We start from the raw sequence: 14,509 nt of genomic DNA on the forward strand, positions 1-14,509 counted from the left end.
TAAGATCTCTTGCAAACTGGGAATCCTCTTTTATCTCTCTTAAGTACACATGCTACCCTATTGAGAGAGAGCTTTTGTCCTTGACGGAAATCATACAGTTCACTACCAACCTTGTCTAATAAACTCCTCAAAAAAGATCTACCATTACTTGTGACTGTTTTTCCAATTTCAATTAAAAACATGAACCGGACCATCTCCCTAGAGCCTGACAATTTATATGCCATTCGGGCATCTGCTAGCAAATATCCAATAAACCCAGCCCTACCCCAGGTACAGAGCAGACAGGGGAACTTCCTTTTTGGTTTTAACAGCGCCCGTGTCAGAGCAGCAGGGAGAGAAGTGTCAAGATGGCCACTCTCTGGATGGGGGCAACAGGCACCGACCCAAGAGAGGCCAAGTAACGGGCTAGTCAACAGCTCCTAAGGCCAGGCTCTGCCCAGAAAGGACAAGAGCAGCTACTCAAGTCAGTCAGACAGGTTTCCTCTGGAATTTGGACTAGAGATATACAGAGGATGGGCCTAAGGGAGGAGGATCAGGGAGAAGTTCCACCGACAGGCAGAGCTGCTTTGAGAAACAGGCAGAGAGCAGCCTGGCCCCAGCACTGGGCCCATTCCAGCCCATGGTTCCCTGACCACACACTATCTCTTCCAAGGCGGCCAGGGGGAGTCTCTGTTGGGAGCCGCGTTAGGCATTACTGACAAAATGAAGGCACGGCCCCAGCCCCCTCTCCTCATTCCGCAGGCACGGACCCGGGATGAAGGAGTTAGCTCTTGTGATTCTGACTTCTTTTCTCCTTTCTTTGGTTGAGTTGGCTGGAAAGAATATTAAGGTGCTTAATGTTCTTGAGAGAAGCGTAGAACACACAAAGCCTTCTGCAGTTGTGCCCAGAAAATAATCTATAAAGTAACCGTTGACATTTGTTCAAGGATTTTTGCAAAGAATGTCCCAGGAAGAGCATGTAGGCCGTAGCTTGAGGCCATGGGAAAGATTGTTATCTGAGACCTGTTTGTGAGGGAAATGTTTATGGCAAAAGAAGTTTGCTGAGTTTAGGGTTTAAGAATAATTAAGCATAGTTAGAAGCCTAGAGCTTAGGATACCAGGGACAAGCAGGATCTTAAAAGATAAGAAATAAACTGAGGCATGTGGTAGGCAGCCCAGACATCAGCCTGGGTTACAATGTGATCACAAGAAAACACGACTCTGAGAGAATCGCTGAAGCAGGAACTCTGTTTGAAGGGCAACAATGAGATAACAATCTGGGTGAGGGGGAACTGAAAATGTCGAACCTCTGACCTAATGCTTTTGAAGTATAAAAGAGAACCTAATGCTTGAAATAAACATGTAGTCCCGTACCTCGAGTCAGAGGCTACACCATTTCCCGCCGACACCGCTCATCCCTTCAGGCTAATCCCCTGGCTGCTGGAGCTGGACTCCAGCAAGCTCTGGAATTTGGACGAGAGATATACAGAGGATGGGCCTAAGGGAGGAGGATCAGGGAGAAGTTCCACCGACAGGCAGAGCTGCTTTGAGAAACAGGCAGAGAGCAGCCTGGCCCCAGCACCGGGCCCATTCCAGCCCATGGTTCCCTGACCACACACTGTCTCTTCCAAGGTGGCCAGGGGGAGTCTCTGTGTTTCCAAAGAACATGACACGAGACCGGCCACTTAGCAGGAAACGGGGCTCCAAATCCCAAAATACATGAGAGTGATACTTGGTACTCCAAGGACAGGAGAGGAAGTTTCGTTAATACTTAGTCTACAGAGCCTAGCACAAAGTAAGCTCTCAGTGTAAGCTCAGTGACCGAACAAAGATTGGAAGCAGAAATAACAAAACTGTGAGGTAGATACCTGACATTCATGTTCATTTCCTCAGGGTGTGTGATACTAAGCTAATTAGCATGCACCAAAAGCCTGCCTAGAGTTTGAAGCGATACTAAGTGTTTCCCTCTTCCTAGTGGATTAGAATACTATCTAAGCAGAATAATAAAAATAAAGCACCCCTCAAAATTAAAACTAGAATCATCATATGATTCATCAATTTCACTTATGGGGATATACCTAAAAGAATGAAAAGCAGAGACTAGAGGACTTACTGTATAGCACAGGGAACTAAATATTTCATAATAATCTACACGGGGAAAAGTCTAAAAAGAACACAGACACATGTATGTATTTATATATATCATATTTATATAACATACATACAACTGAATATGCTATACACTTGAAACAACATTGTAAAATCAACTATACTTAAATATTTAAAAATTAAATAAGCAGATATTTGTACATCAATGTTCATAGCAGCATTATTCACAATGGCCAAAAGGTGGAAGCAAAGCATGTATCCATCAACATATAAATAGGTAAACAAAATATGCATACAGAGTATTCGTTATTTTTACAAAGTAAATTCTGACACATTTTGCAACAAGATGGACCTTGAGGATGTTACACTAAATAAAATAACCTGGTCATAAAAGGACAAATACTGTTTGTATCCACTTATATGAGGTACTTAAGAGCGGTCACTCACAGACAGAAAGTAGAATGATGGTTGTCAGGGGCTGAGAGGAGGGTGGAATTGGCGAGTTACCATTCAATGGATTGAGAGTTTCAGTTTTGCAAGATTAAAAAGGTTCTGCAGATGATGGCAGTGACTATAGCACAATAATGAGAATGCCCTTAATGCCACTTAACTGTACACTTAAAAATGGTTAAAACGATAAATTTTGTTATGCGTATTTTATCACAACTAAAAAGGACTAAAAAAAAAAAGCTACTCATGTCATCTTACAACTTCAAAACATTTCTCCAGGCCATCCATTAACTAACATTACCAAATGCATCAAAGGCAAGCTGCAATAATTTAGAGATCAGAAACTGAGGCATTCTGCAATTAAAAATATAAGTCAAAAGGAAGACAGGAGACAATAATAAGAATCAGTAGTCACAGTGCAAGAACCTAAGGGATCCTCCTTGTTGTTGAAGAATTAAAAGAAATAAAAAGGGCAGAAATATAGGATAAGAGAAGACATAATTACAATTACCACAGGAAAACATTGGAAAATAAAGAACAGTTCTCTTTGATTGTAAAAATTCAGTGCTATACAGTTTTAAATCATTAAATATGAAACTAGTTAAACCTAAATAAAAATCCAACTCAAGTTCAACCTAGTTCAAGTGCCAACTGGCCAAAGTGCATTAAAGGAAAGAGCTTAAATATTCCTTCTGACAACCAAGTCACTAGCTTTGGTTTGCTTCTTTTATACCCAAGGAAACCAAAACCTTCTCGTGCAGATCACCAGGTCTTTCTTAAATGCCATAATTTATATTATGCCATTTGACAAGGTATCTATCACAACCTTCTGACCCCAGATAGTAGTTAATCAATCTCTAGAACAACAGGAAATAAAACCTTCCTGGAAAATCTTGTGCAATGACTTGTTTGATGCTTTGTTTCTCCCACTGGACCTGTGCTATCTACATATGGCAGCCACCAGCCAATGCAGATACTGGAGAGTACTGCATTCGAGGTAAGTTCCATGAAGGCAGGAAATTTCTGATCTTTTTACCAGTGTGTATCTCCCACAGGAACAACCAAACAGGAGGCATTCGATAACATGTGAAATAAATATTCAACAGCTAACGCAGCAGATGGAGAGGACTGAGGAGAACTCAGTCTTGGAATAGCGTATACAAGTGGAGGGGGTTCATGGGGACTACAGACTCCCAGAGACTTAGGGTCAGATTTAGAAAAGCCAAAAGAAAACAAATGAAATTCCCAAAAGAAGTAGCCAAGAATTTAAATTCCCAAAAAGTGGACCTTGCTACCCAAAGTGTGGTCGACCCATGGGCCAACAGCACCTAGGAGCTTGTTAGAAACGAAGAATCTCAGTCCCTAACCCAGTCCAACTAAATTAGAATCTGCATTTTAAGAAGCAATTCTAATGCACATTAAAGTATGAGAAGCACCAGTCTATTTTTCTCTTTCCAGACTGAGCAAGTATCCTTCACTCAGCAAGTTTGGAAAAAAAACACTGCCTACAACTACATGTAAATCGACAATAACTTTCATAAAAATTTCAATTAAAAGAACAATTGTAACAAACTTTGAAATCACACAGTAAGCTTTTCTGTATCCCTTCCCTATCACCTCTACCCCTGCTATATCCCCATACTATAAGAAAATGTCAGACACACACAGCATCTGTGGGCTCCACATACAAACATAGATACACACACACACTCACAACAAAACATTACAAATACATGTTATGAACTAGGGCACCTAACACAAGGGACCCCAGAAGAATATATCTACTTTCACTAAGAATTTTATGCTCTATTTTAGTAATAATTTTTAAGTGGCCGGATTAAATGCTACATTGCTATAATAATACAAAAGTTCTGGTTATGAGAAAACTATCCTGATTATTCAATAAATCTACTTGAAACAAAATCATTTTACATGGAATCTGGGTCTCACATTTTTCAGGGGTGTGTTGATACTGTTCTTGTTCTTAATGAATTACAACTATTCAAACTAAAATCCAACCCACTAAACGTTGTATCAATATAATTTAGACATAAAATTCAAGTTGTTTCTGATACTTTATCTGGAAGAAGCAAATTTTTTTTACCCCTTTACCCTTGTCTTGGGAAACTAAGCTGACTAGAAATGTAAGAACTTTCTAGGTATTTAGGATTATGATTACTTACATTTGTCCCTTAAAAATTTTAGGTACTTCCCTAATCTTCTACCATGACCTTTTTTATACCTTCATATATAATAAAAAATTATTTTTTTTGAAGATTTTTCTTTAAAAAATAACAGGGATTGAAAAATGCTCTCAAAGTCTTCTTGGACTTTACTATGAAAATACAATTAGACTGAAACTTACGAATTTCCCTCATATTAAGCTGCATTTGAACAGGTTAAAAAGTATAGTGGAAAAGAAAACAAAATAAAATCTCAAGGGAAAAAGCCTGAGTTAGGTTTACTGGCCTGGTCTATAGGGAGTTTTCCATTCCTGCACTAGAGCATTCAGTGGGTTGTATTGGTGACTACTGAAGGATCAGTGGGTTGTATCTATTATCACTTTTGGTGACTACTGAAGGATTTTTCCCCAGCTAAAGCTTTCCTGCTCCCTCGAGTGCTGCAGACACTTGAGTATAGCAGACACACCCTAAGGTGACCCCCAATAATCAGATACATCCATATACTAGCCTCTTCCCTAGAGTTTGGACAGACTCGGAGACTTCCTTCTAGTCTACGAAATCTGGCAAAAGGGACAGGATGTCACTTCCATGATTACACAGTATAATTAAAAACCCCAGCTCAGTCGGCTCCAGTGAGATTCTCCTGCTGGCTTTGAAGAAACAAGCTGCCGTGCTTCGAAAGGATCTATGAGAGGGCCACATGGGAGGTCCCAGCAATCGAGACAGGTGCCTGCTGACAGCCAGAAAAAAAAAAAAAAAAAACGGAGAGCTCAGTCTACTACCTCAAGGAACTGAATTACTGTCAAAAACCACACAGCACAGAAGGGAAGTCCAAGCTCTACAAAGCACAGCTCTTCCAACAGCCTGACTGCAGCCCATGAGATCCTGAGCAGAGAACCAACCCAGTGAAGCCATGCCCAAATTCCTGTCTCAAGAAAACTGTGAGGTTAAAGAAATAAAAGGTCTGTTGTTCTAAGCTATTGAATTTGTGATACAATAATTTGTTACTCAGAAATAGATAACCTCAGTATTGGTTACTTGAGTATCGGCAGACACTCATTTAACTAAGAACTGATTATTAGGATGAAGGCTAATTCCTGGAATTGTACTGTCTTATCTTTCCAATATGGAAATACATTATCAAACTTTAACAGTCCCTATAATCTCATATGGCCATTCACATTTTGGTTTGTGGAATTCTAATGCATTTTTTGTGGATTTCCAAGTTTTCTATCACGTTCTTATTCCCTTCTTTCCCTGAGTTGCACTTTTACCCTTTAACTGTCAATGCCACAGGTTGAATCCCTATTCTGGCAAGCCACCCAGATGCCAAATAGTTGCTACTGCCTACATTCCAACAACCTGAGAAAGGGCAGTAAGTGGAGCAGACCTAATCTCCAAGTTCTAGCTAAGAGAAAAGGACAGAATAAAGAGAGCAAGAAGAATAGGCTTTTCACTGTTAATTTCTCCACCAGCCCTCTCCAAAACTGTCAGATTGTTAAAATGAACCAATAATGGACAGTGGTCGAGAAAGGTACTATTTTCCACTTATGAAAAAACAAAGGCAAATTTACAGAAATTAGTTAAAAAGCAGACATACTGCAACCAAGTAGAAATTAGGTATTATTCAGCACAAAATGTGCTAAGAAGTGAACGAAATCTGTCATCAATGCCAGTCACTTATCGAAGGATACCCGCCAGATTTGCCATGCTCACGATCCCTCTTAGGCCCCCAAGCCACGTTACTTTGATTTCCCAGATATTTCAAACTCAGGAAAGAGGCGGTCCAGAGGCCTGACACAGGTATTCCAATCGCTGGAAAAGATGGTGTCTCATGGTAAATTAAATTAGCAGTCTAATTTACAGTGCTTCCAACGTGACCACCAACTAGACTCAATAAGGAGTAACTCCTAGAACAGCAGACTCATTCCCAGACTGTCACTGAGGGAAGCAAAGGACCACAAGAGACCCGGTTCACAGCCCTACTACTAACATAGCAACTCTGAAACAGCTTTAAAAACTGCAACAAGGCATCTCCAAATCCTACGTGAACACAGAGAAAATCAGCATATAAAAATAACTTCTCTTCTTAAAATGTCTGTAAAAATAGTACAATATCCATCATTGAATGAATCACTGTGTTCACTGAAATTAAGACACTGATTGTAAAACGCAACATTACTTTATAGAAGTATATGGGAAAAAACTCAATTTTGTCACATTAAATGATCACTGATTTTAACACATACTTTGATTTCAGAGATGTGAAAAATGTGAAAAAAAGGTGGATCTCAGAATCAATGACATACAGTGCTAAAAATGCATTCCTCAGAATTATTCAAATAGTGTAATACTGAGTCTCTTAAATTGACGTTAATCTTAATCAGTAGCACATTCTTAAAGCTATTTTTTTTTCACTTCTCATTTGAAATGACGAATGTAGTGGCACTTATGTTCATTTCTGACAGACATCTTGCACAAACTGTAAAAATGAGGGATTCCCATTTGAAAGTCATCTCACTTTCATTAGAGACCCAGACCGGGAGATGAGATAAACAAGGCCTACATAAGCCAGATGACTGAGTACAGGGCCAGACTAGGAAGCAGCATTGGAGCTTTGAAGCCAGGTCTCTAGGACCTGTTCTCTGCTCTCGTCATAAAAATCTGAAAACATCAGTAATTACCATTTTTAATCCAACACTACAGAGTAAAACAAATAGAAATCTCTGTCCATTTTCAAAGATGTCTCTTTATGAAATGATTCTCAACTTCCCTGGCAGAATACTGATGACGGAGAATTTGTTTGGCTAACCAATTCAACTACTAAACAGTTCTGCGTTATCTGAATGGCACACCCAACTTCTCAAAAACAAATGCCTTCTCTGCATGCTCTGAGGAAGGGTGAAGGCCATAAAATATTACCTAATCAGCCACATGCCACCAAACACTAGCCTTACAACAGGATCCTGCTGTATGAGATCACTGGTTCTTTACGAAAGGCTCTGGGGATTACAGAACATTTCAAAACTTTCTAGCATTTGCTATACTCAGAGCTAGAAATTGTGATCCTCAAAGCTTGTTGTAAATATGTTATGCTTTGCTCTGACTGGTGAACTGGTGACTATTTGAGGAGTCAGTAAATAATCCATCCTCTCAACACATTAGTCCCTTTTGTCCTGGTTTCTTACAAGGTAATTCACAGGGGAGTTGCCAGTATTAACTGGAGAGGATTCAAACATTAACACATTTGAGTAGGAATGGTTGGGAACTTCAGCTGTAGGCTCCATCAAAATATTTCTAGAGGTCTCTATTACAGAATTCCTCATTGTATCATTCATTTCAATCACTTCAAAGTCCATTTCGTTCCATTTTTCTGCATCATCTTCTTCATTCTCTTCCTCATAGTCATTGAGCCCAGAGGTAGAAAGCAGAGCTTTCTGGTCCTCACTTTTCCTGTGTTCTTTTCGCTGACGATCAAGTGGCAAGGTGGCTAATTTGTACAGGACAGGAAATAAAACAGCAGTGGCTACTGATGACCCCAAAGAGGTATACAAAACTACAGGCAAATCAGGGTATTTGCCTTGAAGAATTCCAATTACTGCAGGAATAGCCATTTCTCCCAGGGCGGCACCGACTACAAAAAATGCTGCAGCTTTCCCATGGATGGTCGTGTACTGCTCAATCCAAGATACTCCACTGGGGAACGTGGTTGCCATTGAGGCCCCATACACTGAAGTTGCTATCCAGAGACAAACTGGGCTCTTGTTGAAAAGGACCAGAAATAAAGATGAAGTCAGGCTGCCAATGTTGCTCAACACAATCATGGTTCCAGGTTGTAAACATGTAGCAAAAAAGACTGCCATGCCCCGGCAGGCTGCAAAGGTCCCCCAGAAGATGGAGTTCAACCCGGCCGCTTCACTTTCTTTCATGCCAGCATGGGTGGTTGCAAATGAGAAAACGTAAGAGCCATATGTTACCTCAGCTCCAACATAAAAAAAGAAGAACAGGAAAAGGAGACAGAGAAGGGTATTGTGGTATTTGGCTCTTCGAAACCTCTGAGCAGATGCTCTTGCTTTTTCTTGCTTTGAGCTTTTTTTTAAAAACAGAGCGAAAAAAAAGAGAGCAACAACAAAAATATAAGCACCGATAACAGCGTAAGCCCACAGTAAATTCATATCATCAGGTATTCCAAATAGAGTTTCTGAGTCAGCTTCAGGTGACTGGTTGAAGGCAGATTGGTTAAAGTCAGCCTCTGTGTGGTTTTCAGCAGACACCGTCGTGCCCAATGCCAATTTAGCCAGCAGTGGAGCCAAAAAGGCACCTAGGGCAAAACTGAAGTGTAAGGCCTGCATGTGTGGGGCTCCTTTGTCCCCCCAAATGGCCAAGATTAGGACGTTACCACCTATCAATGAAAGATGGAGAATGATTTAATTATAGTAACTTGACAAAAAAGAAAACAGTTCATTACTATCAGAAAGAAATATTCTACATGGCACAAGAATGATAATATTCTAAGTTATCAACTGTGGCAACTAAGTCAATTCTACGATTAGTCCTTATGACTAAGTCAACTCTAACTCACCAACACTACCAAGAAACTCTGAGCACTAGAACCTCGCACACTCACAAATGGAATTCTGTAGTCTAGTAAAGCCTATCTCCTAGAGCTAAGTACATTAGCCCAAGGCTTTTTACAATGCAGTTCCAATACCAGCTTTGAATACTTTGGCCACCTGATGTGAACAGCCAGCTCATCAGAAAAGACTCTGATGCTGGGGAAGACTGAAGGCAAAAGGAGAAAAGTGCGGCAGAGGATGAGAGGGTTAGATAGCATCACCAACTCAACGGACATGAATTTGAGCAAACTCCAGGAGATAGTGGAGGGCAGAGGAGCCTGGTGTGCTGCAATCCACGGTGTCACAAAGAGGTGGACACAACTTAGAAACAACAATAATACCAGGCACAGGAGGGGTGGGGGTAGGGAAGGATATTTATATTTACTTACTTCTAAATATTTTAAATATATATTATCATCAGATAGTAGCCAAATAACCAAATTTTTCTATACTGGAAATCAGTAGTCACTTGAGGAAAAATTATTTATGTATACAGCAGACGCAAAACCCATATTCAGAAGCCTGCCCACGACAGGATTCTGCCCGTTACAAGAGCAAGTAACACGGATGCCTTCTAACACCTGTGGTCACACTGTCTAGGTGTCTACAGGGTGAAGACGAGAAGCACAAGGTATAATATTTTTTTTTCTTTCTTTTTAATAGATTTGCACATAAACATGCAATTCTATCCTGTAATTTCACAACCAAATTAAGCCCAAAGTAAAAAATATTTCTCCAACCTATCAAATACCAAGGAAGAGGTGGAGAAAGTTGGCTTTAGGGATGAACGAATGTCACATACATTATTCAGGACATTTTAAAAAATAAAGATACACGAGGGCAGCAACTTTTGAGAGAAAAGGAAAAGGGAAATAATACACAACACAGGTTTCTTGGTTTGAAAGGCAGAGTGCATTTTAAATTGGAGAGCTGCTTCTATGTTTCCTCAGCCATATAATGGTTCCAAACCTGGTTTCATCTATTTATTCATCAATTCTTGCCACATTACAATGATAAAGACCTAGGCTGACTGAAAGCCTGCTCGTCTGCACTGTAATCACCCACACTGGGGCCCCTCTCCTCTTTGGATACTGTAAATCAACAAACTCTCAAAGAACAAAACCCTCTGAATTCACTACGGGCACTCTACCTAGCAAGAAGGGTGGTACTGACTGGGAGACCCCATGAGAAACACAGTAGGTCAGTGTCATTTTAGGGGACAGTGCAAGTGACAATTTAATACCATCTGCTCTTTTTCTAGGGCTTCCCTGGTGGTGCAGAGGTTAAACATCTGCCTGCAATGTGGGAGACCTGGGTTCGATCCCTGGGTCGGAAAGATCCCCTGGAGAAGGAAATGGCAACCCACTGGAGAATCCCATTTTTCTAGTAGAAAGACGCTACTCCCAAAGATGATAATGAAGGGCTCACTAACCTGTATCCAGAATGCCAACTGAAACACCGAAGGTAGACATCATGACGATCAGTAACACTGCGGTCTTACAAAATGGAACAAGATAAAGACCAACTGTAGTAGCGAACATTGACACCCCTGAGAAGAAAGGTCAAAGTCAGCTAAGAAAAACACTAGTTATGGCAAAGGGTCATAGATGAAGTCAACATCATAAAAACTCTCAAAAATGCAAAACAGGTCAAATTCAAGTTGAGTAATGAATAGAGGAAAGGTTCCGCTTCTATGAAGTTATTTCATTTAAAAGCTTCTATCATCTTTATGAACTATAAAGTTTAAGCTATTCTAATATAAATACACTTCTAGTACTGCTAATAATCAAAACACACATTATACCACAAGGCAAAATTTTATAGCCAGATAGCTCAAAAATTATTTATTTTTTAACAACCTAAAGAGATTTTTAGATAAAGATAAACAATTAAATGCAATTACTATAGTAGTTTGTAGTAGAAATGTATTAAACAGTGGCACTAGTGGTAAAGAATCTGCCTGCCAATGCAGGAGACACAAGAGACACAGGTTCAATCCATGGATCAGGAAGATCCTCTGGAGTAGGAAATGGCACCCCACTCCAGTATTCTTGCCAAGAAACTTCCATGGAGAGAGGAGCCTGGCAGGCTACAATCCATGGCAAGCACATAGAGGCAGACACAACTCATCAACTGAGCATGGAGCATAAACAGATTTGTTTGAAGACTAGGGAGGGAAATGTAAGAAATACATTCTTTCAACCAACTATGGAAATCAGAGGGATTATTTACTCATTCGTCAACAAGAGTAATTATCTCCTTATTTCCAAAGCAGTTTTGCCAGATTCACCCAGATTTTCTCTAAACATGTCAATTTATCCCAAAAAGAGTAAGTTAAAAGCTTTGCTATCTATTTTGAGTGAGGTGGAGAGGCTTGAGTTGATCATCCACAAGGAGCAGCTGGGACAAAAATTTAGCATTCATCATTTCACCCACCATCTGCCCCCCGCCAACCTTTGTTCTCAGCCCAGTGTTTAGTCTGGGCAGGTCTGAGGAGTTTATTCTCATCTATGGCCCCAGAAGATCTGCCCTAAACACTCACAAACAGAGCTCTTTAAACAACTGGCATGTGATCCAGCAGTGGTTTCTAGACCACAGTGAAGGTCAGGAGGGCTAAGGATCGCTAACACACTAGTACTCATCTAAATTTCCAGAGGCATCCAGCCCAGATTCCAAGCAACTGCCAAGATGAGAGCGGGCAGCAGAGGAACCTGGCTTTCAGTGAGGATGTCTAAACACTACTTTTAAGCTGTCAACCATTCTGCAAGCCAGTATGTTTCATATTTAAAAGCAAACTGTAAATGCCTTGAAAGTCTCAAAGAAGCTGAAACTGTCGTTTACTCACCCAAAAGGAGAAAATGATTCATACTGTCGAAAAGAACTCCACCAATCACAGAGCCACCCAGGTATCCAAAGGCACGGCCCACAAAAATCAGAGAAAGACTGCTGATGTTGCGGTTCACATTCGTTGCCAAGTCTTGAAACGTGGGTCCCAGTATAGCAACACTCATTCCCTAAAATTCAAAAAGACAGAAGTTTTTATTTACAATCAATAAAATAATGTCTATGTATGTGGTAGCTTTTTTCACTATTAAAAAGGGAGGAGGGGACTTCAACGGACCGTACGAGATTAAGTCCCACAGTTAAATTCATAATGAACCTACTAATAGTACTACTAGAGCTACAGACTATTTCTGGTGTGTCAAATCCTGTGGTTTTTCTCATCCTGACAACTCTCAAATTGAACTTTAAAAAAATTAATTCTTTTAGCTTTTTGGTGCAATTCGGCTTCCTTTTTGAACAATACCAGAAAAGACTACAGTATTTCTATTGACAGTAAAATGTAACATTAAAAAACGTTTTTGAAAGTTTTAAGTAGTCTGAAACACACTGCATGCACAAATAACACGAGAATTGTGATGCTAAAAATTTAAGTTTTCAAGCCATCAAAACAGTATCCCATTTTTGATGCTGGTAAAACAGCAGAACTGCTGGATGTACATAGGGTCCTTCTTTAAAATTATACATATAAAACATGAAGAGAGAAACAATTTGAACGTTTCCCAATCTACATTTTTCTTCCAAGAAAACCAAAGCCTCAGGGGTACCGTCTGTAAGGCTTTCTTAGACAATATTACATACACCTGCATGCACCGGACTTAAAAACGAAATTTTATTCCAAGACTTGCAATTTTAGCAAAAATTAGGGGCTGCATTTGGCTTTCACAGGAAATTCCTTGGACACTTAAAAAAATGTTTCCAATCGGTCTACATTTCAAGAATAAGGGATTCTAATTGCACGACTCTGCCCTAAACGCTTGGATGTAGCCCCTCCCAGGACGCGGGCACAGGCACAGAGCTAGCGACTAATACATGAACGGAAGGCAGTGCCCCCGCTGTAACCAAATTAGTCCCACCTGCAACGCATTTAACAGGACGAGGAACGGCGTTTGCATTGACTTTTCTTCAAATACAAATACTCTAACAATCAACTGTACCTCAGGGAAAGATACTAAGTGGCCAGAAGTGACAGCTCAGAGAACTCACCCTCCCAACTCCCCAAGACCCCAATATTTAAGACAAGCTACTAAGGGAAGTTTTCTGGAATAAAGTAACCGCCTTATTCCAGAAAACGACGGCCAAGACGTTTGGCAAAAGGCTAAACTAGCCTTGCACTTTGTTCTGGGAAAAACATTCAAGGATCAGAAAATTTGTTTTACATAAGATTATAGGCAGACTAGGAAACATTCCTGGCTCAACCATTTAACCGGCTGTGTGGTCCGAAAAAGTCACTCTTCCTGTCTGGGTCTATTTTCCCATATGCAAGAATAAGGGGTCAATTCAGTCAAACGAAGACAAGAACCCAATAAAGCAGCTTTGTGCAATAATTTGGGGGTTGGGTGAGCGGCTATAGACCTGGCGACCCCTCCTGCATTCTCCTGACCCCACAGAGGAGAGGTAGAAAGGTTTGCTGGAAGTGGATGACATTATATATTACGAAAATCTATTTTACACTTGACAATATTTCTCGAAAAATCGCAATTGTGCCCATTTTACAGGCTGCAAAACTGAGGCTCGGGCAGATGGATGAGCCCAAGGTCACGGAGTCTGCAAGCGGCGGAGACAAGAGCACAGAAGGCCGCGTTCTCTGCAGAACGTCTGCCCTCGTCTCGGTTTGGGAGGGTTCCAGCCCCGGCTCTCACCAGCCCCAGGAAGGCGGCACACAGGAGGACGGTGATGAACCAGCGCAGCATGCTGTCTGCCCGGCCGCTCCGCCGGGAACCCACCACTGCCTCCGGCTCATTGTCCGCCGGGGCCTCGGCCTGGAGAAGCCGCTGCCCGGCAGCCGGGGCCCCGGCCCCACAGGGTTCCAGTTCCAGCTCCATCGTGGCGGCTCCCGAGCAGCGGTCTCGCTACCGCTCGGCTTCTCAGCGGAGCCTCGGGAACTCGGCACCCTGCCCCGGCCTCGTGCCTCCAGAGCCTGCGGTCCCGGCTGGCGCCACCTCCCCGGGGGTGGCCCTAGTCCGGGCGGAGGAGTCGAACTTCGGGACGCGCCGGCCGCCGCAGGATGCGGCCGCGCGCCCTCCCTCACGCAGGGCGCCTGCGCAGATCACGTGGCGGAAATGTGGCCTCTCGCCAACCCCGGCCCCTCCCCAAACCGGAAGTTGATGT

At 41.6% G+C, this 14,509-nt stretch overlaps 1 protein-coding gene across 1 annotated transcript; it reads right to left on the minus strand.

Moving 5' to 3' along the window:
* Window positions 1-7,854: 7,854 nt before the first annotated feature.
* MFSD4B (major facilitator superfamily domain containing 4B) lies at window positions 7,855-14,091 on the minus strand. The gene is given in 5 exon segments (XM_052645605.1): window positions 7,855-7,905; window positions 7,907-9,123; window positions 10,770-10,886; window positions 12,183-12,351; window positions 14,041-14,091. Coding segments are annotated over 5 exon segments (1,605 nt in total).
* Between the last annotated feature and the right edge of the window lie 418 nt (window positions 14,092-14,509).

Source organism: Budorcas taxicolor, chromosome 9 (assembly GCF_023091745.1).
Source record: "Budorcas taxicolor isolate Tak-1 chromosome 9, Takin1.1, whole genome shotgun sequence".
In the NCBI taxonomy this organism is placed as follows: domain Eukaryota; kingdom Metazoa; phylum Chordata; class Mammalia; order Artiodactyla; family Bovidae; genus Budorcas; species Budorcas taxicolor.